Source organism: Trichoplusia ni, chromosome 2, assembly GCF_003590095.1.
Source record: "Trichoplusia ni isolate ovarian cell line Hi5 chromosome 2, tn1, whole genome shotgun sequence".
In the NCBI taxonomy this organism is placed as follows: Eukaryota; Metazoa; Arthropoda; class Insecta; order Lepidoptera; family Noctuidae; genus Trichoplusia; species Trichoplusia ni.
Genome location: NC_039479.1, coordinates 7358591 through 7385175, shown reverse-complemented (window position 1 = coordinate 7385175; position 26585 = coordinate 7358591). Strand labels below are relative to the sequence as shown.

Sequence of the window (26585 nt, the reverse complement as noted above, 5' to 3'; positions counted from 1 at the left end):
GCGGTTTCACAGACATTCAAGTCACCTGCACAAAGACACCCAGACTCAGGACTAACATTCGCGGATGACACTTTTCGTATTCTATTAAGCATTTTTTCTACAGTACCTACACTCAAGATCAAAGTCTAATTTGCCATTCATCCATCGGCCAAAGTAAACAAAGAATTTCCAATTATTGTGTTGGCAAAATGCTTAAGAGAATAGAAATAATTTCAAATTTAATCCAATTGCCATTCATCCATCGGCCAATGTAAATAGCAGAATCGAGGCCCAGCCACAGTGAGCTCGCGTGGTGATCAACACTTGTTCAACACGTGATCAGCTTTCCCCATACATACCTACGTGAAAAGGGCTAGAGCAGTTGGACATATACTTATTAATAGGCTGGTATTATTAGGGTACCTTCCTTCCTTTCGTTTGATCGTCGATTATCGTTTGATCCCCCCCGTACCCAGTTGCGATAATATAGTCTTTGACATTGATGTACCTAAGATTATACTTCATGAATTTTCCTTTCGATCCACCACCCTTCAAATGATAGGTACAGTTTCGGAAGACACCGAAAACAATAGGCTGAACGCATTTAGCTTATTTTAGTCTTGATATATAGGTATGTGGAAGTAAAGGAAAGGTTTAAACGGTCAGAAAATATGGAAAAAAAATGATGGCCATGTTTTTTAAGAAAAATTACATCGAGATCGGGTACTACGCAGATGGACCCGCGGAAAACGCCTAGTTTTAAAATAAATAGGACTTCATTGTTAGCAGAAATTTGATTTCTATTTCATACTCTTTGTTATTGCATGTCATGTTTATATCAAACGTGTCTAGATATCAATTTTCCGTGTTCAGTGACCTTTACCATTAGTACGTCAGGCGCCATTTGTGTTTTGTTAATAATTATGAATTTGTCTTCGAAATATCAGGTAATAATTTTTGAAGAATAATTTTTGCTTTCTTTATTTTATGGTTTCCTACTCTAGAGTTCCTACTCTTACCCAGTTTTCTACTCTACTTACGAATTTAAAGGTTGAAACTCAAAAGTTCTTTCTTCACCTAAAAGTAAACGACTCCCGCATTAAGGACTTCGAACAAGCATTCAAGGATCGAAACCGCGACTCAACGAGCACAAAGTGTCTGGGGTGGTGACCTCGACCGCTCGGCTACGCGTGCAGTCGAAATGCAGGTACGCTGGACAGGTAACACGGCATACACTGGTAACAGGTAACTAGCCTGTTTGGTAGTGAAACCTTTTCGAAGAAAGCTGTGACACTTATACCTTCCTAGTTTAGAACTGACTAGTCCCGTTTTGGTGTTAAGCAATCAATCAATCAATAATACCAGTTCTCCAGAATCGCGTTTTTTGTAACTGGTGGACACAATTTAGCTTTAGGACTTGTCGGAACATGCTCGCCGTGTCCTTTTAGAGCAGCTATTCAGTCTCGCTTCCTTTATTGCAACCAAGAGCAGAATTTCCCTGTAGGTTTGGGCTAAAGGTGGCAAGCCCCGTCTAGTCTTCAAAGGCGACGTGTAGTTTCAAACATATCATCGGTATAGCTTTTTCCCAACTATGTTGGAGTCGGCTTCCAGTCTAACTCGATTCAGCTAAGTACTAGTTTTACAAGGAGCGACTGCCTATCTGACCTCCTCAACCAAGTTTCCTGTGCAACACGATACCCCTTGGTTAGACTGGTTGTCAGACTTTTTCAAGCTTCTGATTACCTGCAACGACTGTCGAAGATGTAGGAATAAGTATATATACAAACATAATTATATCCAATTGAAAAACAATACAAGTTTGGTGATTATGATCTATACAAACTTTGCTCATTGTTTTTAGAAGTATTGGTTGTTTATTGTCATACTTTGCAACAACCCGCACTTGACAATTTTGCTTTTAAGAGTTTATGGTGCAGGCACTAGTAGTGGCAAGTTTAAGATGTAGGATTAGAATCCGTAACCCAATAAGTGATTACCTTAATTTTATATGGCGTACATACTTAGACCGAGCTCCTTATTTTTGTTTACCTCAGATTAAGATTTATATTTTTCATTGAGTTATAGTTTTATTCGAATTGTGCAAACGGCTCTGGATTCTGCGTTATAATTTTATTGAAGTTTTTTAATTTGTCAAGTTTTGGCAAAATGTGGGGTCTACGTAGTTTGTGTTACAGGATTATGAATGGATAGAAAATAAAAGACAACAAATATTTTTTTTATAATTTTATCTTGAGGTGTAAGTTTATTCGCATTTAACAATGTTTCATACAAATTTCCTCATTTTGTACACACCTTTCTTGGTTTTGTTTTTGTAGTTATTATCTTTTATAAAAGTCGTTTCTCTAAATTTTAACATGTCGTCATGTCTGTTCCCTATATCTAATTCGCTTCACCACTGTTGTTAAATCGTGTAATAAAAACAGGATTCACTAAGGCAAAGTATTAGGAGGAAAGTAAAATAGTTACTGCGGACTAATAGATTTAAGAAATAATAATTATACAAAATGATTGTGTTTCGATGAACACGGAATGGGCCCTTATCTCGTAATATCAGCCTTCCATCGTTCGACGTGGCTGAGCGGCGCCGCACGGGCCGGCCCGGTCCGGTTCCGTCCGGTCCGGTTCCGTCCGGTCCGGTTCCGGGCGGCCCGGCCCGGCTCGTGCGCGTCGCGTACGTATCTACTACACATTGCACACATCGCACTGGTATCGGTGGACTCCAAGCCAGTCCACGAGGCTGCCAGTTACACCTAATAAGAAAATTCGTTACTAAATAACAACTAAATCACTTTAAAATCAATTCAAAATGTACATTATTCATCTTATTCATGTAAACAAATCTAATCTGCTACAAAAAATTAGCAAATTTAAATACAAAGATCACCTAGTCCGTCTATTATAAAATTAATCACTTAAGTATTAGAAACACAATAGTGAGAGAGGGTGTTGCGTGCGCCGGGCGCGGCGCCTGCGCAACTCACTTGTGATATCGTTATTATGCCTTCAAATGTACATTCAACGAATGAATAGCGAAACATATTGCGTTGACACATTAAAACTAAAAAATTGACTGTACATTTTATATTTAATATGTAAATATTTGTACATATTGCACTCTGAAGTAACAAAAATTATTAAGAAATATCTGTCGAAACGAAGAATATATACGCAGAACAAAAATATCTCAGTAAATACAAATTCAAAGTAAATAGCAATCACAATGTTCGTAGCTCGTACACTAATCTAAGTCCCTATGGCTTACAAAGCTTACAAAAGATAAATACAGAGGTCATTTACAAAAAATATACTTCTACCCAAATAATATAAAAATAACAACAGCCATCTGTACTTTCTTAGATGAATAAAATTAAACGTACATATGTCAAACATATGACAATAGAATCTAAAGGTACCTATGTACAAAGTTTAATGGACACATAGCAGACTTTATCAAATCCACATTTATTTATTAGACTGGACGTGCCACGTTTGGTCACTACAATACTCAGTGCTTCCGAACAATATCAACTAAAATATAGATCAAAAGGCATCAAAGAAGGGCAACAGCTCGGAACAGCGGAACTTCGTGCTACCTTGAACTGTCTCGCTCCAGTCGGCCGGTGGGGACCGGCCTGCGCTGCGTCGTGCCGTATCTTTCTCAATCACATCTCGTTAAGCGATATAAACTTATTATCTTACTAATGTTCCATTATCAGCTAAGACACAAATTATATTAGGGTATCTCATTACTTATTATTTTCTCATGTGAGATTATTACATACTTAATAAATCTATTACAATTTCGAAATTGAATAATATGTATCAAATACGACCGGCTGTGCACCGACAGAAGCCGAAAACTATGAAGCTATTTATGAATCCTACGCGTCGAATGATGTATAACAATTACTTATCGAATGGCAGTTATATTTGTCACAAACTTGAGATGCGGCCGTGGGGTCGCGGAGGGCGCGGCGGCGGCCGGCCGCGGCCCGCCTCGCCGCGCCCTCACACACATCTCACTCATAAGGCAACGTATCGCAGCGTTAGATTTTAATCAATGTTCACCTCTATCACCTAAGGTTCACAACTGAAACACATCAATAGAAAAACCGCTGTAACATGCATACAAGATCGCACCATGCAGTAATTATACGTTTATAATGGCAGTGTGTTTGTTATCAATACGCCCCTATTTCAGCAGAGACACCTAAGACACTCCAGTGACATTTGTGCTTCGTTTGCTATTTTAGATACGCCTAATGCTACAATAAAATGATACAATGTAAATCGAGAAGATTATTCATAAGCGGACTAGCGCGGTCCGCGGTGCAAGCCCGATCGTGTCACGCTGATTTTATACGTATATTAAGAAATGCATTTCCAAAACTCCAAACATATGTATTATGTAAATATACAACACACTTATGGCATGTAAAGAAGACACATTCAACACGCACCAAACAGACACTTAAGTTACTTATTTATCGAATAAAATGTATGGATGGTGAAACATCGCGAGTGTGGTGAGACATCGAGATGAATATTACGCACGATACTGTTCTACTGCGGTCTGCGAGTGAGCGAGTCAGCACTAGCGACAGACGGAGGTTCGAGACGGCTCGCAGCTGACCACCGGAACGGAAACACGCTTAAAGTATTCTTTAACAACGCTTACCGGTAATTGAGATCGATTAATTTTATGTTCTATATACTATGATTTCCCTCTCATTAATAATGTAGGTACACAATACAGGTAACGCGAAATAAGGCATTTTGTATGTGAGTCAACGCTTTACAGGCAGTATCGTTTGTGTCGAATAAGTAGTATTATAATAACGCGATTGTATTACTATTACGAGGTTCTTACTGTAATGTACTCACGACAGACAGGTTCGGGCCGGGACCACTCGCGTCGCGTGCATGTCGTCTATCACTTTACACTTTAGTGCCTACTACACCAATATTGTTCCCATAGAGTAAGCTCGCCCAAATAGATACTAGATCGCTATTTCTTTTTTAATTGAAGCCATAGTAGAGGTAATTCAGCTGCCATTTTGTACTTTTTTATAATATACATAGAAATAAAGGAATGTTGCTTCTAACAATTAAAATAAATACTTACATTGATTAAAGGTTAATTTTTAGGCTCTACTTTCCATACCTACGTTACAGCTGCCGTGGGACATGCACGCAATGCCAAGTCAACAAATAAGTAGAACGGTTTTATACATAACTTTAGGACCAGAACGAATAACTGGGATTGTGCCAAACCTGTCTCCGTTCACTTAAGCGTAATGTGACACATGTAGTCTACTTCACGAACGTCTATTAATTTTATTGTATATTATAAACGAAATCTTAAATTGCACTGACCTTTCAGATAACTAGTGACTTCAGTACCTAAGCTTTATGTGTTTACGGTGCGCGGTTCGTTTAGATACTAAAGTCGTGTGAGGTGATCCGTAACGTGATTACTGTACAACATATGTGTTGGCCGGCTGAGTGTCCGGGACGACACGGTCGCGTGTGCTAGCAAGCGACGACACACTCGCTACATCTGAATTGTAGCAACACATACTCATATCATACGGTACATTATCAACATGTTATAAATGTAATCACAGCAATAAATTATAATAACTCGTTAGTTGAGGGACGCGGGCACGGGACGATGGAACATGAATCGGAACTAAAGTCGACAGGACACGATAACACGCCGCACATAAACTAGACATAAACAAACACGTCGTGGGTCGCCACGACTACGTGGGCTCAGCGAACGACTCATCACAATATCATATAGTCAATGGTTAATCAACATTATTGTTAATTTTGGTAAATAAACATAACTATCAACTCCTCACCCAATAGAAACATCTCTTCATATATTACTTTGTCTAATAACTTTCGTAACGTACGTACGTATGTGTAATTTAGGAGGTGTACTTATCGAACGAAGTCTTATCATACAGTCGTATCCGAGTGACCAACTCAGTATCCAGTCGTAAACGAAATAAAGTCGGAGCCGCGGCGGCCGCCGGCCAGGCTCGCCGGCCGGCGACGGCGCGGGCCCGTAACGATCAACACTAATATATTTTCTCCAAACGTTCAACAACACATATATTCACTAATCTCTCGCACATCATCGTCGTCGGTCACCGAATACGTACGAAATCGGGTACGGGGTACCCTCTTAAGTGGTAAAATTCGCAGTCCTTATAAATAGGTTGATCACGTCCGACGTCAGTGTCCGTGCACTTCACTAAAACTAGGCAGTCTGTGAGCGTTCTCTCCTGCGGCGGCGGCGGCGGCGCACGAGCCCGGCTAGAGCGGCGCGGCCGGGTCCAGCACCACGGGCGGCGGCTGCGTCGTGGACACGTCCGCCACGTCCCAGATCTCCTCCAGGAAGGGCGGCAGCTTGCGGTTCTTGAGCTTGAGCGAGATGCACATGTTGGAGTTCTGCATGCCCAGCGTGCGCAGCTCGGTCAGCACGCCCAGGATCTTGCCGTAGATCACGGCGCAGCGCGGCGACGCCGAGTGCTGGTTCAGGATGTACACCCGCAACGTGTTCAGGTAATATCTCTGAATCTCCTCCACCAGTAAAGGTTGCTCGAGCCCCGGCCGGTCTGGAATTACAATATTTTAAATCAATACCTATAAAATTACTCTAATAAACACTAAAAAGTATAATAATTTGATGTTATTACCAGAAAATATAACAATGGCTGTGAGCAGTGCATAATGCACATTGTCCATCATCATGGAGTACATGCACCGGCAGAAGTGCAGCAGGTCCTCGATGACGTAGGCCATGCCCGCCTTGCGGTAGTTGTCGCGGGTGTAGGCCTGGTTGTTCGCGAACAGAACGCTGTCCGTCGCCGCGTCATATCGCCGTGCCACTCGCAGCATCATCACCTCACTTGAGCATGCCTATAACGTAACATATACTTAGAAATGTACCCATAATCTACATATTAATTGTAGACAAATGAAAGAAATTTAAGAAAAAGCAAAAAAAAATGAATACTTGCTCTTTTAAATGTTATAAGTAGTTTACCAACCTTTAGTAACGTGATCTGATCGGACTGTGAGATCTTCGCGAAGCCTGGCAGTCCCTTGGCGAACTCTACGATTAGCTGCACCGTTAGGATGGTCATCTCGGTGATCTGGCGGAACGGCATGTCCGAGTCTTCGTCATCCTCGTCCGACTGCCAGGTCTGAAAGTGATAGATATCATTAACGATATAATACAGTTTAAAACAAGAATGTTACTGAGGCGTGTGAATGAAATGTTACTTTAAAATGGTCAATAAAGACCATGTGACTCTAAATTAAACTTAGTACTAATTTAGTACATTAAACTTTTTATTCGCAAAGAATAAAAAGCAGTTAATTCAAATTGCCAATTTGTACAGTAAAATTCTTATTTTAATAATTTAGAAGATTTCATTTTGTTTGCGATTTTGTTCAAATCATTGTACTACGGAAGTCAGTCTCATTATCGCATAATTGAATGTTGATGTTTTTTAATGACTGTTGTTGTGAACATAAGATCAGTTTACTATCTAAATATCAAACTAAATCGACCTTATTGTGTTCTGTGTTCGAAAGTACGTTCTCACTTGAGTATTGTGTAAGTTTTTAGCGGTTAGAATTGTACCCACGACGATGAAAGTCTTGAATGAAGTGAGCAGCGCCTCTAGCGGGCGGTGGAACAAACTTGTTTCTTTACACACTTACACTATTTACACAAGAGAGAGCTTATTCCAAACATTGAGAAAGCACCAAAAATGTATTAGTCAATATGAATCCAGTTTTTGGTACTTCAATTAAAATAAATCTCGTATCAACAAACGCAACAGCTAAATTCGAGATTTACTTCATGATGCAAGACAGCTTAGGTGTTGCCATCAAATTTAAGGCCAATCGTGCACCTATGGCTTACTGGCGTACACAAAAAGTATTCAAATGATAATTACCTGCGTTACCCTTTTGAGGTCTTCCTCTGAGGGCTGTTCGTACCCTTCTTGGTACCATACGAGCCTCGCGATCAGCGACTTCTGGTTGGCCGTGAGGGGGGGTACGTTCTTCAATCTGTTCTGTTCCATCAACTTCTCGTTGAGGAATCGCGGCACCACCTCGTGCTGCAAACATTCCAGCTTCACGTAGGAAACCGTCGAGTTATTATTTTGCTTCGAATATTAGTGTTAGGGGGGACTAGCTGACTTGTGATTGTTAGAATTTGTATGATCAATGAAAATACTCCCAGTAGTATTAATTGTAAAGTAAATAGAAATAAGGAAAAGTTTCAGAATAGACCATGATCCTATAAAAGTTAGATATTTCTCATAAAGTATTAAAATAAATAAAATTAAACAGGACAATTATAATATTAAATAAAATTCATTAAATAACGAAACATGTGTGGAGTGTTTCCTAAACTGCATGCACGAGAAGACCATGATAATACAAGAAGCAAAAGATATGTATCGGGCAAACTTAGTCCCACAAACGACAGTATAACAATTTTTCATTTACATTTCAAATGCAAGTTACAATTACAAATTCATAAAACCCGACTACGGTCTCACACAAACGTGAATAATAAAGCAGAATTCCATTAATTTTGCTTTAACATTCATTGTGACTTTTCAAAAAGAACTTCTATAACAATCTTAAAATTAAATAGGCAAATTACGTTTCAAGTTTAGTAAGGTAACTGTACTACTTTCAAATGTAAAACTCGATTAATCCGTAGACGAGTAATGAAGAGCATTAGTCGCAATGAACTTACAATTCTAGCGGCCTCGGGGGGCGGTGGATCACATTGCATGATGGGTGGCATATGATCGTCTACTGTCGTCGTACTGACGGGCAACTTGTCTTTTTCCCTCTGCGCTTTCTTTTCTTTCCGCTTCATCGCACACTGGTTCTCTGGCACGACACACTCCGGCCTCATGCCCACCGCAAGACATTTCTTCAGTCGACATTCCTGGCATTTTCTTCGCATATACATGTCCATCTCGCAAGCGTGTCCGAATTTACATATGTACACGGCATTTTTGGTGACACTCCGCCTGAAGAAACCTGGAATTCGAAATATCTTTGTAAGACGAGAGAGTTTAGCGAACTGTCCTAATTATCTATGAGTAATTGAAACAATGAAAAATGATGCGGCATTTGCCTCAAACCTGTTTCTGACGATAACATAATGGAGTCATGAACGTTAAGGTCACCTGAAAGGCGTGGGTCATTGACAGCTGTACGTATGCCGATTTTTATTGCAAAACAAACGAGATAGAGAGCTGGCAAATGACTTGAATTGAACGTAATTGGTATGGACAGAGTATGAGCCTGAATAATATACTGAGATTACAACCCACTCCAGGTTTATTCAGCGGGTTGCATTAAATAGGCATATTTACTGTCGGGTCGACAGTGAAGGTTGGCGGAGATGTCCGATAGGCGTCTGTGAATCGTGCAGTAGACGCCCTGCAGACAGCTATTGTGACGACTAACTGTCTGTTACATACACGTACAGCTCATAACAACCTCGGCACAATGCGCCAATTTAAAGCTGAATTGGCACATTCGTGGGCGAGCCACAAGGGCTACGTATGAGTGAAATATCTAGGTTAGCAATGTACCTGACCTAGATACGTTAAAAGTGTTCCGAGAACAGTTTTGTTATTGCATTAGGTTTTGTAACGATAAAATTGTGGGTAAAAGTTAAATATTCATAAATTTCGTTACCCATCTTTTGTTTTACCCTTTTTGAACAATTGTTTACCAAATTTTTACGGGCATGGCCTCGTAGGATCGACCTCTCATCGTACCTTTACATCCTTCACATGTGAGCGCGTTGTAGTGGTACCCAGAGGCTCTGTCGCCGCAGACCAGACATAACTCCTCCTGCTGCCGAGGCGCGGGACCTTTCTTTTGCCGCCTGGCCTCGCCATCTGTGCTGCAACCGTTGATACTCGAAGCTGGTGACAACTCCTCGCGACCTAGAACAGCGTGAATCATAGTTTAGTTGGTTGTTGTTAAATGCATCAGTTCAGAGAGACGGGTGGTCGCTCGGCGCCGTTCCGAGCACATCTAAAATCGGACGCTATAAAATTTGCATACATTTCATGAACCATTTGTCGAGTCGGTGAGCGAATGAAGCGCGTTTTATTTTTCGTTTTTACATTCGGGGCGATGCTTCTTCGTCGAAGATGTTTTCGTAACGAAATACTCGCAACTAATTTTCGGCAGTAGCGTGGACATTTCCTGCCCAAACAAAGGTGCCTAGAGCGACGTCCGCATACAGATGAGGTTCAGTATTCAATTTTGGTATTCCAAGCGTCGCGGGAGTGGGGTGCGATGCGAGTTGGAAATGTAATCGGCAATTGTCAATCACGCAGTCGGAACTCCATAAAAAGTAACGAGGGAATTGTTAATGATACCTTCTTAGCTTCGACCAGTACCTGTGTTCTTTGACAATGAGAAGTCAACTAAATTGTTAAGTTAGCTCAAGCTAATGAATATTAGAATTGACAAAAAAAAAACTTATTTTAATGAATGAGTAAATTACGTGCCCTCTGACACGGTTGGTCAGTTGACTACGAGCTTACGAACGAGCGCTAGGCTTACTAAACGGGGGTCCATTTAAGCCTCGCATTAATTTTATTTACATTTTATGGTGTCCATTAAGCGTCGCGGACGTGGGTCGGTGGCCGCACCACTGAGAGCCAGTACCTGAGTTACGCAACCAGCCAAAATAGCCGGTGCCAAAAAACTAGTTCCACGTGGGATCCGAGCCAGAAGATTGTGTTCTCGGAACGACTACCGTTGTGCACGAACAACAATTCTAAATGACTTGGAAATCTCATATTGCGAACATGAGGATTTCTTTAAAATGAAAACAAGAATTTTGTCTAATTAATTCGGAAAGAAGATTGATGAAAAAAGTACAGACTAAGATTTTAATTCATTCTATTCATTAATTTAAAGAAATATCGATAAGAATAGAGAAAAGCGAGGTTTGTTAACACTGTTTACACTTTAAGGCGCTTTTAAATTAATTAATTATGCATTACATCGTAGCCGTATCATGAAAACATTATAGTAAAGTAGTTCGATTCGCTCGATGCGTGCCAATTTTTCTATTACACGTTTTTCGTCGATTGCTGAAATTAAATATCGTGCAAGGCGGCCGTAATAATTCACTCGATAAAAATGTCTCAATAAAGAGGTCAAGTGCGTTGTTTTATCGCGAAGCTATTTACATCGGACTATCGGGTGTTGGGCACAACAACAGTATCTTCATGCACTGACCTACGCACTGTAAAGGTAGGTTACACGACGAACATGTATTTTTATAATGCATCCAGATATTTTCGCTGTACGAATTTATTAAGATGAAACATAAAGATTTTAATGATTATAAAACTCTTTTGAAGTCTTTTGTTTGAATTGACTTTTCGATCAAGATACACTAAGCGAGGTTTTTACTTGTGGTTTAACTGTTTTTCTTTTACAAAACTATTCTGTTTATTAGATACGTTTACTTAAAATACTTGACCGAATGACCGTTGGCTGTGGTTACACAAGATCTTGGCACTGCTTCACAGGTAGTCGCCTCTTATTGACAACCGCATTAATTAAATTAACCAAATTAAATAATATTATTTGACTCAATCGTGCTCATGAAAGTAACGCAGATAGTATGTCGAAAACAATAATTTATTTTTATTATTGTGATGTAGCTCAACAAGTTAATAAACAACTTGAAAGCTAATGTCTAAATTAAGAGTTGTATTTATTATTTCTAAATCAATTAATGTTATGGAAGAGATCAAGTTTCATTTATTTAAAAAGAAGATTGTGCATTATCTGTAGACATAACCAATCTTTGATAATTAGCAGCCATATCAAATCACTGTCCGTGAAAAAGAAAGCTAATCAAAAGTTGAATGCACGGATGACCGAGTCAGTGTGTTATGTTATTACGTCTCAGCTGTTCAGTGTGTTGCGGTCGCGCATCGGAAGGTCTAGTTCGTGGCGGCTCGGCGGCGCTCGGGCGTGGTCGTGCGCGCGAGCGAGAGCCTCTTGAAGAGCGACAAGTGGGGCGCGAGCGTCGACCGGGGGCAGCGTGCGGCCTTGACTCTTGCGTCCCCCCTTCCCCGCTTCCTCGCCACGCTTACCGCGCAGCCACATTATTTATGATAGCATCAGAGCTCGAAGCAAGCTCGCGATTCTTTCAACTAATAATAACTCGTTTTTCCTCTCACGCCATTTCATTTTTTTACGAAGCTACAGTGTCTTTAACAGCCTTACAAGAATACAAGACAAGTTGCCGAGTGAGATTGTGATTTTAAACAAAGTAGGCAGCATGACTAAATATTTTTCTTTCGCTAATAGAAAGCAACACAACTACAAAGTACAAACGAATTTTAGCTATTACGAGCCAACACATATTGAGAGACGACGACAAGCATTGATTAAACAATACGCAACTTTCACTGACCTCAGAAAACAGACAACGCAATCATTTCGCAGGCGGGCCGCGTAAGCGACCAGTGAAAGTTACCCAAATGTAGGTATTGCACAAGCCTACATGGTACACGTAATTGAAATTCGGGTGCGGCGAAAGTAAGCTGTTCTATGTGTTGTGACATCACCTTTAGGGCCTATTTGGCATTCATCAAATGCGCGCCGTGAGTAGTGCAAGTTGTGTTCTAACGATGTCGAGAACTGGTCCACTAGGTAACACTTTGGTAACATTGCATGTTAACATGCGCACTGATTGTAAAATATATGCTATTTGTTGAACAGTATATGGTTTTTAAGAGGAACGTGTTGCATGATTTAAATCGCGCAGCATTCCAATAATCGAAATTGGCACGCATCGTTCTGATATAAGCGACTAGTCGGGCAAAGAAAAAACTGAAGCAGAAAAAGTGGTGTACACGTGATCGATGCATCGGCTGGGCGGAGACAGAGTCGCGATGTTACTTTCTACGATACTTTCTAGCAAGAGATGTGGGCCGGAGCCGGCGCAACTAGAGCGATCGGTTTCTCCGCGCGCCGGGAAAATCGGATTGAAATAGAAATCGCATCGCAGAGAAAATCGCCATTTTCACGTCACTCCGCACGCTAACATGGAAACTTTGTTGATGAAATACATTTTCATTAATTGGCGCTGTATTTGCGAGTGTGAACGACTGATTTTAGATAAGTAAGTATAATAAATAACAAAGTCTGCCCGAAGAGACGTTTTTTCTGGATTTCTTTTACAGATAGTCTGAGACGTGTTCCTTTCGCTTTACGTGTCGGGATCTATATTTGAGAGGAACCAGGAAACAAGCGACTGTTGCGCTGGGAGTAATCTTCAGCGAGGAGGGCGGACGTGTCGGGCGGACGCACGTGGAAGTGTTTACATCCGCCGAGCAGTCCCGACTGCGGAGTGCACACCATCCGGTGCAGCTACATGCTGTTTAACTCCTACTGTATCATCAATTTATATTTTTATCGCACTTTGGCATACCATCGCGAAATCCTCGGAAATTTTACATTGCACGAATTTTGGCAAGTAAAATTAACAACAGCAATGCTGGCACTTCCTTATTATTTATAAGACAGTTTCTTTTCAGCTAACCTTGAATTGAGAAATCAAAGACACAATTTGCTATTTTAGCTATCCTAAGTGCCTGAAATAAGTTTTTTCGAAGCATTTTTTCTCGGCATTACAACATCTTAGTAGCAGTGACGAAGTTTGAACAAAAACTTTTCACGGAAGTGGTTTGGTAGAGCACCTAAAGATTCCTAAAGGTTTCGTCATCACCGAAACCGTAAATTAGAAAGTGGTAGCCGGTTATCACGTACACGATACGAGGTGAACGTAATGGATATGCCACAACTCCCCAACAGATTGTTCCATTTATTGACAGAATGTCGGGCCCTCTCACTTCCCCATGCCGCACTTAATAGATAAAACTAGGTTTTTTGTCTCTGTCCGCTCCCCAATTTAGTTGAGCGCACCCACGCTCCGGCGCGCCTTTTCGAGTAAACATGGGAATGGGTAAATAGAAAAGGGAGGGAGATATAATTAGAATAAATGCTGCGTGCTTTCAGAGCTGTAATGGAGTTTTAAAACCTTTTGCTTTTACTGATGCTTAGAGCAACAGCAATGGGCATTATATTAGTGAAATCAAAAACCATTTATTCAAGCTAGGCTACAAAGTGGCACCTTTTAAACATACCAAGTGTTCTAGTTGGGAAGAAGAATACGGCGCAACCTCACCAGCAGAGCATACTGTCCTTTTATTACAATAAAATACTAATACTTACATACACATGAATTGATTATCAAGAGACCGCATCAAAATAAGGCAGTGTTTAAATAAAAGAGAGCTAATTCAAGTTAAAATATACATTTCATCAACGCTAATGCGATTTTAAGAATGTAATTTAAAGTGCATTTGCATCAATGGTCAGGCAAACAGAACGGGTCAAGTGCGATGCTTGCTCGCAAAAAATGAGGCTTTGTTTTTGCGACTGTGCGGTATGGTGGACGTTGGTGTGACGCATTAGGGCCATCGCGCAACAGACCGTGACTGCTCGGTATCGGTGCCCTTGCCCTGCTCACCAGCGACCTCGCTGGTACAATGCGCTGCCGTTGACACTACTCGCCAGATTGTCATCCATATGGCAACTAACACTACAACCACTGATATCAATTTATTGAAAATATACCTTTAAATATTTTACCTTTTCATTTAATATTATTAATAACCTCATTTCAATTATTATTAATGTCTGCTGTTAAAGTAGGCCAAGGCACGATAAACTCGGTGACGTCGATATTATCGCCCACATAATAGACGCCTGAGGGCTAAATTAAAAGGGCCGCGTCTACCAATTAGGTCAACGACTCTTTGTTCTTGACGCTGATAACATATCTAAGCTGTACATACGAAAAACACGGATTCGAATCAATAAGCGATATCAGGTCATCTAGAAATGTTCCATTAATAACCGCCGTAACATTAGACAACAATGTTCTCTATGTAGGTCATTAACACTGAATTTCTGAGAATACAGCGAACGTAAACGAGGAAAATAAAGTGACGGAATCGCAAAGTAGGTCGAGCAGCGCGCTCATCGAGGAATATCGAGGCTGAAATAACAAAATGTTTGTCCCAGTTAAGTAACCAGTAGCACATTCACGTTTCATTGCTATAAGTTATTTTCGGCAATACCAAGCGTCAGATATAATTACGCTTATCCGTTCATTCGCAGGTTGTCATGAATTACCGACTGTTATCAATAAAGGTCGTTAAACAATTGAATCTCGACACTATCACCTACAAAAGTATCTGCACTTGTGTGGCTAAATATTCGTCCGGGTATGTCGGGGTCAATGACCGACTATCATTCTAGATAAGCCAACGTCCTACCTCTTATCGGCCGACAAAGAACGCTTTTGTTTTTGACACATTTGACGCCAAACAACGGCACTGATTAGATCAATCACGTTACATACGCTCAGATTCGAAATGTATAATTAATAGTTATCTATTGTATCATTAAATGAGACTATGTACGACTAATTATACTCAAACTAGTACGCAATATAATTATTGGAATTCAGTGTGGTATAATAAAGTCTTTTCGTGACTCTAGTTTTAATTGCATATTGCTATTTTCTTTTTCCACTTGTTTATCAATAAAACGTATGAATATTATTTCTCCTGAAGATAAGACTTATCACTTTAATACCTAATGCTTAAATATGTTGAAATATTTTTGATAAGAAAATCACGAGCTCACTTTCAATTTCTAATTTTACCTACAACCCACCATTGATATTGAAATACAAAACAAGAACAGTAATTAAAAAGGGAGTTGCACATCCTTGCGTGCCTTTTACAGAAAAAAAACTGGAAGGGTGCTAAATAAAGAACTATTGTCTATCGTAAAGTAGTAAGCCGCTATTTCTATCAGCAAAGGGTATAAAGTACAGAATGCATGGGATAATAGATGTTTCAAGTTAAGTTTTAAATATTCAGTGCGTACCAAGAATATGATTGAGATTTTTACAAGAAACGGAGATCAGATCAAGGTTGGTTGTGGTAAAGTTTTTTTTTTTAATAAATAGAGCAAAAATCACTGTGTCACACTTTAAATCCGAAAAGAATGAAATGTGATAAAGCGAAAGCTTTCTTGAAGTTTTTGGAACTTTAAAAGTATATGATGCAAAGGAAAATATAAGGTTCATTTAATTTTAATGTAACCCGACATTATTTAAGAGTGGTCACACCTCAGGGCCTCATTGCCGCGTGACCAGATCTCGGTAACGAGCAAAAACTTGTATACAACATCACTGAAGCGGACACGGAAAAAACGGCTGACAAGACAGTATAAGGTACATTAGTTACTTCCAGCTGTGACTGACATAATTCACTTCGATAAATACTGAAAATGTTGTATGTATCTTGCAAATTTGAATCAATATAGAGTGACGGGAATGGCAGTAACATTTGAAAATTGCACAAGTATTATGAGGCATGCGCGCGTAAAAGTGATGAGACAGAAATAATCGTTTGTGGTGGCATCTCGTGAACTGTGTCATGGGCTCGGCCCACGCTCGGCGGAAGGTCACCTGCCCTCAAGTCGCAAGTCAGACTCATTACTCAATAGTCCACGGTTTACTACTGAAAGACAACAGAACATTCCATTAGTCACCACCGGATGTAGGCGATTTTAAAACATTTTTCCCTTCACAAATTTTTACTTTAAAGCCGCAATCGTATTTGTGCGAGGTAATCACGTAATAAAATATCGTGCTTCAAAGTAAATACGAATATAAATTTTGGTTTAACAAAAACCCTTTTCTAACCCTGCACGATTTTTAATGAAAAGTATGCGCAAGTACGCGTTGGTAGCGGAGTAATAATAATCGGTGCTGTCAGTATGATGGATGGAGCTGCAATGACGAGGCGTGGTAGATACCACACTTCCCCGCCATCCTCTATCCCCTCCCCCTTCCATCCATTCAGTGCCGTTACCGCTTAAAGCGAGAACATGGACGGAACTGCTAATCACCTCTCTTGTATCATACATTTACAAAACTAAGCATGTTCTGAGTATAGTTTTACGACACGTCTTAACATCGTCTAAAGTTCTACACGTCGTAGAAACTTAATTTCCACTGCAGAACAATCGTGAGCAAGAAAATAAGATTGTAGATACTCAAATTAGATTTCTTTTTGCTCTTTCTTTGTTCACACCCGTAAATACTGGTAACATGGTTTTAAGTGTTTAATCTCAAGATTCTATTTATTGAATAAAGATCTTAAAGAACTTGTAATACTTTGCGATGTTTTAGTTATAACTCCGTCATTAAGGCTTCAGGTGTCATAAAGCCACGGTAACGGAACCTCCCATCAACGCTCACCTACGCTTCGCAAACAATGTGAGAAACACGGAAATTATTTATCCAACGTCACTCTCATAAAGTATTACCGAGGACGTCTTATTATGTATTGCCTTATGAGCTCAGTGGAATTCATCATGTCGAACTAAAATAGCACTTGTCTAGGCGGCATTGTTAGAATTCGGCAGACAGCCAGGTAGGAAGGTCGACGACATTATGAACATCATAAGTGATACTTGCTGCCTACAAGTAGGTGTCAACCGATAATAGTGGAGGCTGACAGAATTTATAAACGTCCGATGCGCATTGCGAAACTGATTGTTCTCGAAACATTAATTATATCGTTCAGCACAAGACTCCTCTTAACTGATACAATAAAGTGTTTTGCAAAGGTATAGAGAAATAATAATTTATTGCTAGTAGTTGCATCAGTTCCCACGTTCGAACATCGTTCAAAAACGCTTCGCTATTTATTAATCCTATTAGAGACACTACAATGCAACTGGCGAGGTAACGAGCACCAATTGGAACTCCATACGGGGAGAAGTTTTATTATAGCTGCTACTGAAACAAAATACATTGTTAGCGCATTTGCAATCGCTCTCGGGTAGTGATAGCCAGTGTAGTTAGCGAGAGCAAGAGCATTCCTGCGAGCCGGCCGGACCGGTTCCACTCTGCCTGTTTATGGTTGGACCAGATATAAATAGATGCGCTGCAAAGCGAACCATCCATCTTAATGCGACCATTTTTAAATGTTTCACAAGAATAAGTAATATTCTGTGAGAAACTCAGCAACCAATATCAAGCAAAATTTTACGCTTCAATTTGTACAAGTCCATGCACCCGAGCGACGCAGACGAGGGATCAAGCACAAAACCTTGCGGATTTAAATTGGTCGACAGTTTGAACACAGGATACGTTCGTGATTTATCATTTGAACGGGTCTTGTTCTCTCTGACATATTGTGTTGTTAAAGCAATTTATTCGTCTATAGACAACTACACATTATCTAGACAATAGGCCTTGTTAAGAGTTGACACGTTGACAGAGCCATAAAACAATCTAATCAATGCAGCAAGTAGTCAGATATGGAGTGACGGATTGCTGCTGGACAAATGCAAGAAAGCCGCGGCGGTTAGCTGCAGATCTATATCGGCAGACATTATTACCAGCATGCGACTAGTTCATTGCCGACACAAGTAAGTAGAAATATTCTCGATAAAATCTGTAGTCGTTACAACGTGACGGCCACTTGCTCTCACGAGCGTACTTGTGGTATTCACTTTCACTATGAATAGCTATCTACCTTCTTCTAATAATGTTTTGCGAATAGTTTGCATGCCGTGCAGGTGACCCAATCGGAGCCCCGCATAAACTGGTAGTCTTAAAGAGGCTAAAACTGTTGCATAACGACCCACGTGGTAGGGGAGCGTTGACCCCGGGAAGTGTTTCTGATAGGCAAGCACTATCACACACGCACCTGTAGTGGAGATAAGCGCGATATTTCGGCGCACGATATCGTTGTTCGGTAAACAATAAAAGCCATGAAAACACTTAAGCAATCAAATAGAAACGCATCGTTCATTGCTGTTCGTAACAGCGAGATGGCCTTACTCAACCATCTCTACATTCCGTCCGCGCTGGAGTCACCCACTTTGGCCGTAGTTTGCCAATTTGTTGCATAAACGACCCACTAATGTCAAACGAGGTCATTGTCGCGTTACGCGAACGTTCGCTCGGCTCGCAGCCGCAGGTTGGGTGCTAGTTGCAGGTTAGATAATTATATCGATTGAACTTCAGTCTCCTTCGGAGTGTCTGTGACCCCGATGTAAATAACTTGAGGCGGTTGTACTGTAAACAACTGACGCCGCTTGCGTCAATCGCTTCCACGGTGCGGCGAGTGTAGCGACGCCTGCTCTCGGCTCTTACACCCGATTGATGTGTTCGCGTTTGACTTACTGTTCAACTATTTCGAGAAGCCAGAACGAACACCAACTATGGAACGGAAAACTAAGTATACAAATCATGACGTAATGCATTATTTTTGGTTGTGACTTGTGATCGATTTGTTTCGTCATTTATACCTAAATGTGTGACGTTTAATCTTATTGACGTAACGTAAATGGTTATTTTCCTTTTTTCTTTAGCGTATTTTTTATTACTTCTATTTATTTAATATAGAGCTGCGATTTGTAAAGACGACGAGATGCCAGTGTAATTGGCAACATTCGTAAAATTTTCTCTGATTTTCAGCTTTATGTTCCGTCTTTGAAATATTCAAATTCTCTGTCATTAGTCATCCGTAAAGTAAACATTTTATTTATCATAAAACCTGAGCAATGTTTATCTCCACATTACAAGTGAGAACGCGCTCGTAATTCTTTGAAGAAACATTCGAGGTGTAATTATTTGATTTGTGACCGTGAGCATTCATTGCATTACTCGGAAACCGTTGGAATTTTAACTGCGACGCACAATCTATAATGCACATACTTGTTAAACAATGAAAAAATGTTATTCATATGTATATTGTAAACATGTAAAATATTAACTCGTGCAGTGCTAGTGCACAGCTAGTATAACGACTATCTACAAAGTAAGGTGACCTAAATGATAAGATTATTTCAATACACGACTACATAGAGGCACACGTCACACATGTGTTGTGTATGTGTGAGTGTATTTGCATCGGGTTCGCTCGTACAATGACATTGTCGACCTTGACTACTGCCTCGTATATCAACGCACGCACACATACACGACGCTGCAAGAAATGAGTGCCCCACAAATATTATTGGTCTGAATATAATGCAAGAGTGTTTACACACGAATTAAGATCCAAGTTATATTTAGACCCTAACTATTCCAGGAATGTGTACTGTACTGTAGATTTATAATTTTTCTTATGTTCATATTATCTGTAGACGTCTTAATGAGAAACTAGGAAGCCTTAAGCAGAATTGAATAATTAATTTGTTTTGTTGCGCTGGTCCATGTCTGGTCGAATAGATATAGAACAGTTCAACACACGATAAGGCGCTCAACGACCAAGGCCAAGCGAACAGAATTATCACAAGTGCGATATGAACGAACTTATACCTAATGTGAAATCATAAATACTTACACGATATGAATATTTATGCACTTTGTAATGCAGTTTTTGTCGTTGCAATTTTTTATTAATTTATATTTTTATGCAATAAAATGTCTAAAATGTCATTATTGATTAACTGCTACTTTATAAATTAGAACACTTTTAAATCAATAAAAAAAAACAACAGACCTTTTTGGTCCAATTAAATACAGGCCATTGAAATTCTTCTTTGTAGTTAGATTCCATTTATGAAAAGTATCTTAAGAAAATAAATTGTGATGTTTTTGTTTGTCTTGTTATTACAGAGCGCGCACGATTTGCACTCAATGGAGATTGTTTTCATACGAAGCGATATCAAATGAAGACAGATGTCAATTAATTAAATCAATATGATATATTACTAAACATTATTTATATTTGTCGACGTTTCAGTTGCAATTACTCTGTACCTAGTTATTCTTGTCTATTTAATATTAATGTTGTTAGCTCGATCTCATGTAGAGCACTTCTTAATCTTAGCACTGTTTAAAAACAAACAAAATTGGTAAATAAGTTGGCACATATATAAAAAAAGTGTTATTTTAATGGAATTAAATCGTAATTTAATATCAAAAGGTATACTTGACTCGACAGTATTTGTTACAATTTGGTTTATATTTCCGTATTGTTACAACGACTCGTATGTCAACGTACTGGTCATAAACAGGTTTTTAACTTTTAATAGACATTAGCTACGTGTATGAAACAATTACCCAAGTTATACTGTGAGAACAAAGTTCTTCATAACACAAGTTACACAGGCCGTCGAACTCCGAATAACGTAACACTTATTTAGGCTTTGTTAAGTATAATTAAATAATTCGGTATGGTATGATACAGATAAAAATATGCCTATTTGTATTTTGTCTTTACATTATCTGTCAAACGGAACGCGCGTAAACATTTGAATTTAGAAAAAAAAACATGATTTATAAACTTTCTTCTAAATTCGAAAAGTCCACATGAATGAAATTATTCTTTTTATAAAATTGCAACATTTTTTTAGTAAGATTGATAAAGCTGAGAAATGTATCGTTAGGTACTCATGATTTCATGAACTTATAATATTATGATCGTGTGTGGCTAGTCCACAAGGGTTACATAATAAAGTGCGAGGCGGGGGCGTACGCTGTCCACGAGCACTAAGATTTAACTACGAAGCGAACGAATTCAGTGTCACGTAAGCACACTTTATGTTCCTTAAAGGCAACGTGTTCACAAATACGCTGGTCCCTCAGTACTGCGACTAAGTGATAAATGTGACAGATCCTTGAAATAAAGAACCTCGCAAATATGACTTACGTGTTAGGTACGTACGGTCAACTGTTCTTAAATCCCTTCTTTAAATTCTGTTCAAACCCTATAAATACATGGAAGGCATAATAGGCCCCATTGTACCTAGTAACTGCGTAAACGAGCGTTTTATTCCGACCTTTTTATATTCGCTATTATAAAAACAAGACCGAAATATTCTTATCGAAACTAGAAATCATTGTGGTGTAAGTAAGTATAAATAGTATAATAAATCCAGTTAAATTTATTAAGGTTTTGTAAGGCAAATTGCACGGTTGGTATGTGCTAATAAATTCAAATAACAGGTTAAACTTGTTGGCCGTTGCAACAATACAATGAATGTAAGATCATCGCCCTACCTCTTTGATTGACAATGCTCAAAGATACGCGTTTTAAGACCGTTCTGAAGCTATAGAATACATACCATACATTCTGCCTATACAATGCCGCACAGAGATTTAGCGTGACCGTTATATCCATTTAATTAAGGTCGATATTCGTGAGATCCGGGATGTGTAGCCACAACAACAATGCAAACTTTGTTCGAGTAAACTTAATCGATAAACAGATGATATCGATAAAAGAAAACTTTAAATTGATTATTCTGAATCACGAATCCGGCCTGAGATAGCAATTTAGATAGAGAAAATTAATATTGTAGCAATTATTTTGAACTTGTGAAACAATACCAATATCTAAACTATTTAGAAGTGAATAATTGATCTTGTATAACATACGGTACAACCATACAGATATTTTAGTTTATTGCAAACAATATGTACCGTTAACATATGTATTTATTTAACGATTTTCAAAAGATATAAGAATACAAACGATAAACAACGGTTTTACCAAGAAATTCAAACTCCAGTGATTTGTCTCAAGATACTCGATCTTAAAGATGGTTACAGCGACCGCCTCGAGTTGAGATAATAGAACTAACAAGCGACGCGATGGCAGCGCTTGCGCAGCCGATCGAGACGCGCGCTCGACCGCATATCCGCCGCTATGCCTCTTCCTAGATTCACTTCATACCCATATAGAAAAAAAACCTTCGCTATAGCTTTGTATATCACTTTCCTACTCGTTTATACCTCAAAAACCATTTAATTTTGATCATGCTTTCTCAGTAGAGTTTCTATGTAGAGTAACACATTTACAGAGGCTAACTTGGTACTTATTAAAAAAAAAACAAAAGCTTGTTAATTAATACCTTATTCAAATATTGTGATCTGCTTTGGATTTTTCATTTAAAACATGTAATTTCGTAAGTTTAAACATGGATGCTAAATCATCTTTAAAATAGAGGATTACTTTGACCAATAGCCGTTTAAATTGCCAGTAATCAGTGAACGTGACTTTAAATAGCAATGAGTCTCAATATCTAGCGTAGTTAATAGGAATAATGTCCTTAAAGCTTGTGCAGAGAATAACGTGCGTGACTTGAGGAAACGGCTATCAGAACGGTCTCTACTACACGTAATTGTACATTTATCGACTTCATAAGAATGCCAGCTAGACCCGACATTAACAACGAATCGATACAGAAAATTATTTAGTAACGAAACATTATTATTCATACGTTACGGACCTCTTGTCATTATACTATCAAATCGAGAAAACTCAAGTGACGCGTGGTCCGTTTTAAGCATAAATATCAATTCGATGTCAACGACCTCTCGAAAAATAAGTATTTTAAATTGATTTCATAACAAGTTACCTTTTTTAAAAACAACGACCAGTTCTTTTTAATTTTTGCTATCGATGAAAAACTACATTAAGCAACGTAATTAGATTTAACCTACTCCTAATTCGAGGGGTGCTTAACAATGAAATAGTCACGACTCTTGTTATAAAAGCCGCGTGCTTAGAAAATAGGGGGTCAGACAAACCATTAGATTATACAGTCAAAGGGTTGCCAAAAACGATTTTATTATTGAAAAGATATGACCCTCGCAAATGTTAGAAGCAGCTGCCGAGTTTTCTGTACAGTATAATATTATTCTAACACTAAGCCGGGCTTAGATGAACTTGGTTGTTAATAGCGACCGAGTTGATCGGATTTGTATATGCTAATTCAAAGACCCACAATAATTATAAGTACCTAATGTAGGGAATATAAAGTTATTGAAGTATAACAACATCAGGTTGTGTCGGTAGCGTCGCTAATCGTTACATAACACGTTTTATTTAAATCAGATGAAGTCATAAGCTATCACTACTTTGCTTCGCCGGGTCATCGACCCGTTTGATTAAGGCATCATCAATCATGCATAGCTCAACGACTCAGAGGGTATCGCATTTCACACATTGAAAACTTTGCTCGTATAAGCAATCGTTATAAATGGGATTTCGGTGTCATGTTTTGCATTCGTTACAATTATAAGCTAGTTATGTAGTACACGTCATTCAATCAAGTGCTTACAAGTGTCTTTATCAGAACTAACTTACTTAAGCAATGATAAAGTAACAAAATGAATAGATCGCATACCAACCAACGAAGGTTATTTCTAATTAATCAGTTTAAAATCTGTCGCGTTATAATTAAGATATTTCTGCGTACAGCTGTCAAATCGGCAAGGTCCCAACGAGGTCCGTTACCCTTTCGCTACGATAAAACAAACGATTATTCAAATTGAGAAACAAATGATTTCCGGCTAAGTGAACCGGCCATATTTACTGGCATGAAATAATTAGTGCCGTGTACACGGGCTGACTTCTCGACTATTTATATGCGACGTGTCAAAAAACGGCTGTGACCTTGGCGCCCCCACGCGGACGCGCCGATACATTCACCTCAGGTGAGGCCCGTGGGGTTCTGCTGTACCCTCCGCTCATTCTGCAATTGATTTCGTAACTATCGATAATATTATATTACTCTCATCTAGAGCCGGACGAGCTAAGAACGGGCTTTCTTAAAATGTTCGCATTTGATCGCTAAAAATCTCTGAAACATTTCGCTAAATAGTTCACCATATTTCCAACACATGCCATGTATCGCTCATAAACTAAACCATTAGAGTATGTCCTGCAAGTTTGCTAAGATATAAACTTAAACACGTGTAGATAAACTAGGAAATAATCGTTGAAGTTCCCAAGGCGAGCAGACTGAAATTAGTTTGGCCTTAGAACAGACAAATCGCCAAATGATTTCGTACCATTAATTCACAAGAGCTCATGCAGTGATTTTAATCTATTTGTAAAATATTAGTAATTTATGGCAACATTAATAATGTCTTAGGTAATATAAAAGCAGTATTCTTTTTTTTTCTAAAAATCTTTGTAAATAAACACAAAGCATTTATCCACCAATGAATGAGCGATTATCGTGGGTGTTAACAGTAAATATTACATAGAAAATTTATTCTTTTGTAATTTAATGGACTTATTGTTAAACTTGCTTAAAGAACTCCAAAAGCTGATAAATTAATATTAAAATCTTTTCGTTTGATTCAATTACCACAGAAGCTTTTTATTGTGAACATTAATTATATTGGTTGAACACAAATTATTTAATAATTTCGTCACGACAGGAATTACTACAATTTGTTTATTAAAGTGTTAGGTAAATAGAGTTGGTGCGTTCGCAATCCACAAACATAGGCAGATATTGAGATCTTAGCAAATAATGACTTATTCATTCAATTACATGTTTTTTTTTGTTCAGAAAATTAAAGTGGCATTGACCTAATATGATTTCTAAAAAAACGAGTCTAGCACTGGTCGCTTAATACTTACCAGGTATTCTGAAGCAGTACATATCGCATGTAAACCTTGATGGATTAGTCCGTATAATGACGAAGTACTACCTTATTATTCACTCAAACCTATTTAGTAATTCATTTTTATAAGCCTATATTTTTTTATTATAAAACAAATTACTCTACCATGGTCAACCAAGTAATATTTAATACAGTTCTAGGGATACCTAATGAGGTCTGCGAATACTAATTATTCAAGTCATTAATAAATAATTATTTTATGTCATTAAAATAAAATGATTTTATTGAAATTAAATTTACTATATTGTCGTAATTCAATGTTCTTATGTGTGTAAATGAAACAAAGAATGATTTAAAAAGAGTCATCCCCAATAAAGTAGCCCGCATTACCCGTCATTTGTAGCAAATGCGTCAATAAAACTAATTCTAAAGCCACGGTTAGTGTAACATCACAGTTTACAGATAACTGTTACATGCGGGCCCTTATTACAATTTCTCAGAACGAAAAGTAAAATGAATATCATCAAACTAAGGAGCAGGCAGACTGCTTATTTCCTAGGATAATTGTTAAAGTTAATTAAAAGGGAATGGATTCCCGTCACACGCGGCTGACCAACTGGCAACACTCAACATTGTTATTACATCTAAACATAGACAGTAATTTTGCAAAATATACCTTCGAGAAAGTTCTATGCTCAATTGCTTCCTACCCAGAATGCAGACTAAATGATGCTTCTTAAATGTACCAACGATTTTGCTAAAATTGCTTCACTGCAATATTTATGAATTAATTATTTATTTTAGTGATTTATCTTGAATACAAATTTTGACATTGAGCATGCTTTGCTTAACTCGGAAGAGACCCTGACTAGCTCGAAATAGCAAAGCACGCGTTCTAATATAACCGTGACGCTTTACAATACCTTTCAGTTATGGACTACTCAACAACATTCTTGCCAGAGACTTGCAGATTTAACACAAAACAGATTCCAAAATAGTTTTTATTTTATTT

The 26585-nt window shown here is 38.6% G+C and overlaps 1 protein-coding gene across 4 annotated transcripts in view; it reads right to left on the bottom strand.

Annotated features, from left to right (window-relative positions):
• Window positions 1-2208: 2208 nt before the first annotated feature.
• The window catches only part of LOC113505703 (ecdysone receptor), a 29330-nt gene continuing 4953 nt past the window's right edge, over window positions 2209-26585 (bottom strand). The window contains exons 2-7 of one of the 4 annotated variants that reach the window (XM_026888512.1): window positions 9840-10010; window positions 8798-9090; window positions 7983-8162; window positions 7065-7220; window positions 6711-6933; window positions 2209-6629 (exon numbers count right to left, since the gene is read on the bottom strand). In XM_026888512.1, coding sequence (XP_026744313.1) covers window positions 6328-6629; window positions 6711-6933; window positions 7065-7220; window positions 7983-8162; window positions 8798-9090; window positions 9840-10010 — 1325 coding nt within the window. In that variant the 3' untranslated portion in view covers window positions 2209-6327. The remainder of the gene's footprint in view (window positions 6630-6710; window positions 6934-7064; window positions 7221-7982; window positions 8163-8797; window positions 9091-9839; window positions 10011-26585) is intronic. The other 3 variants (XM_026888519.1, XM_026888527.1, XM_026888533.1) reach the window with 3 other exon arrangements.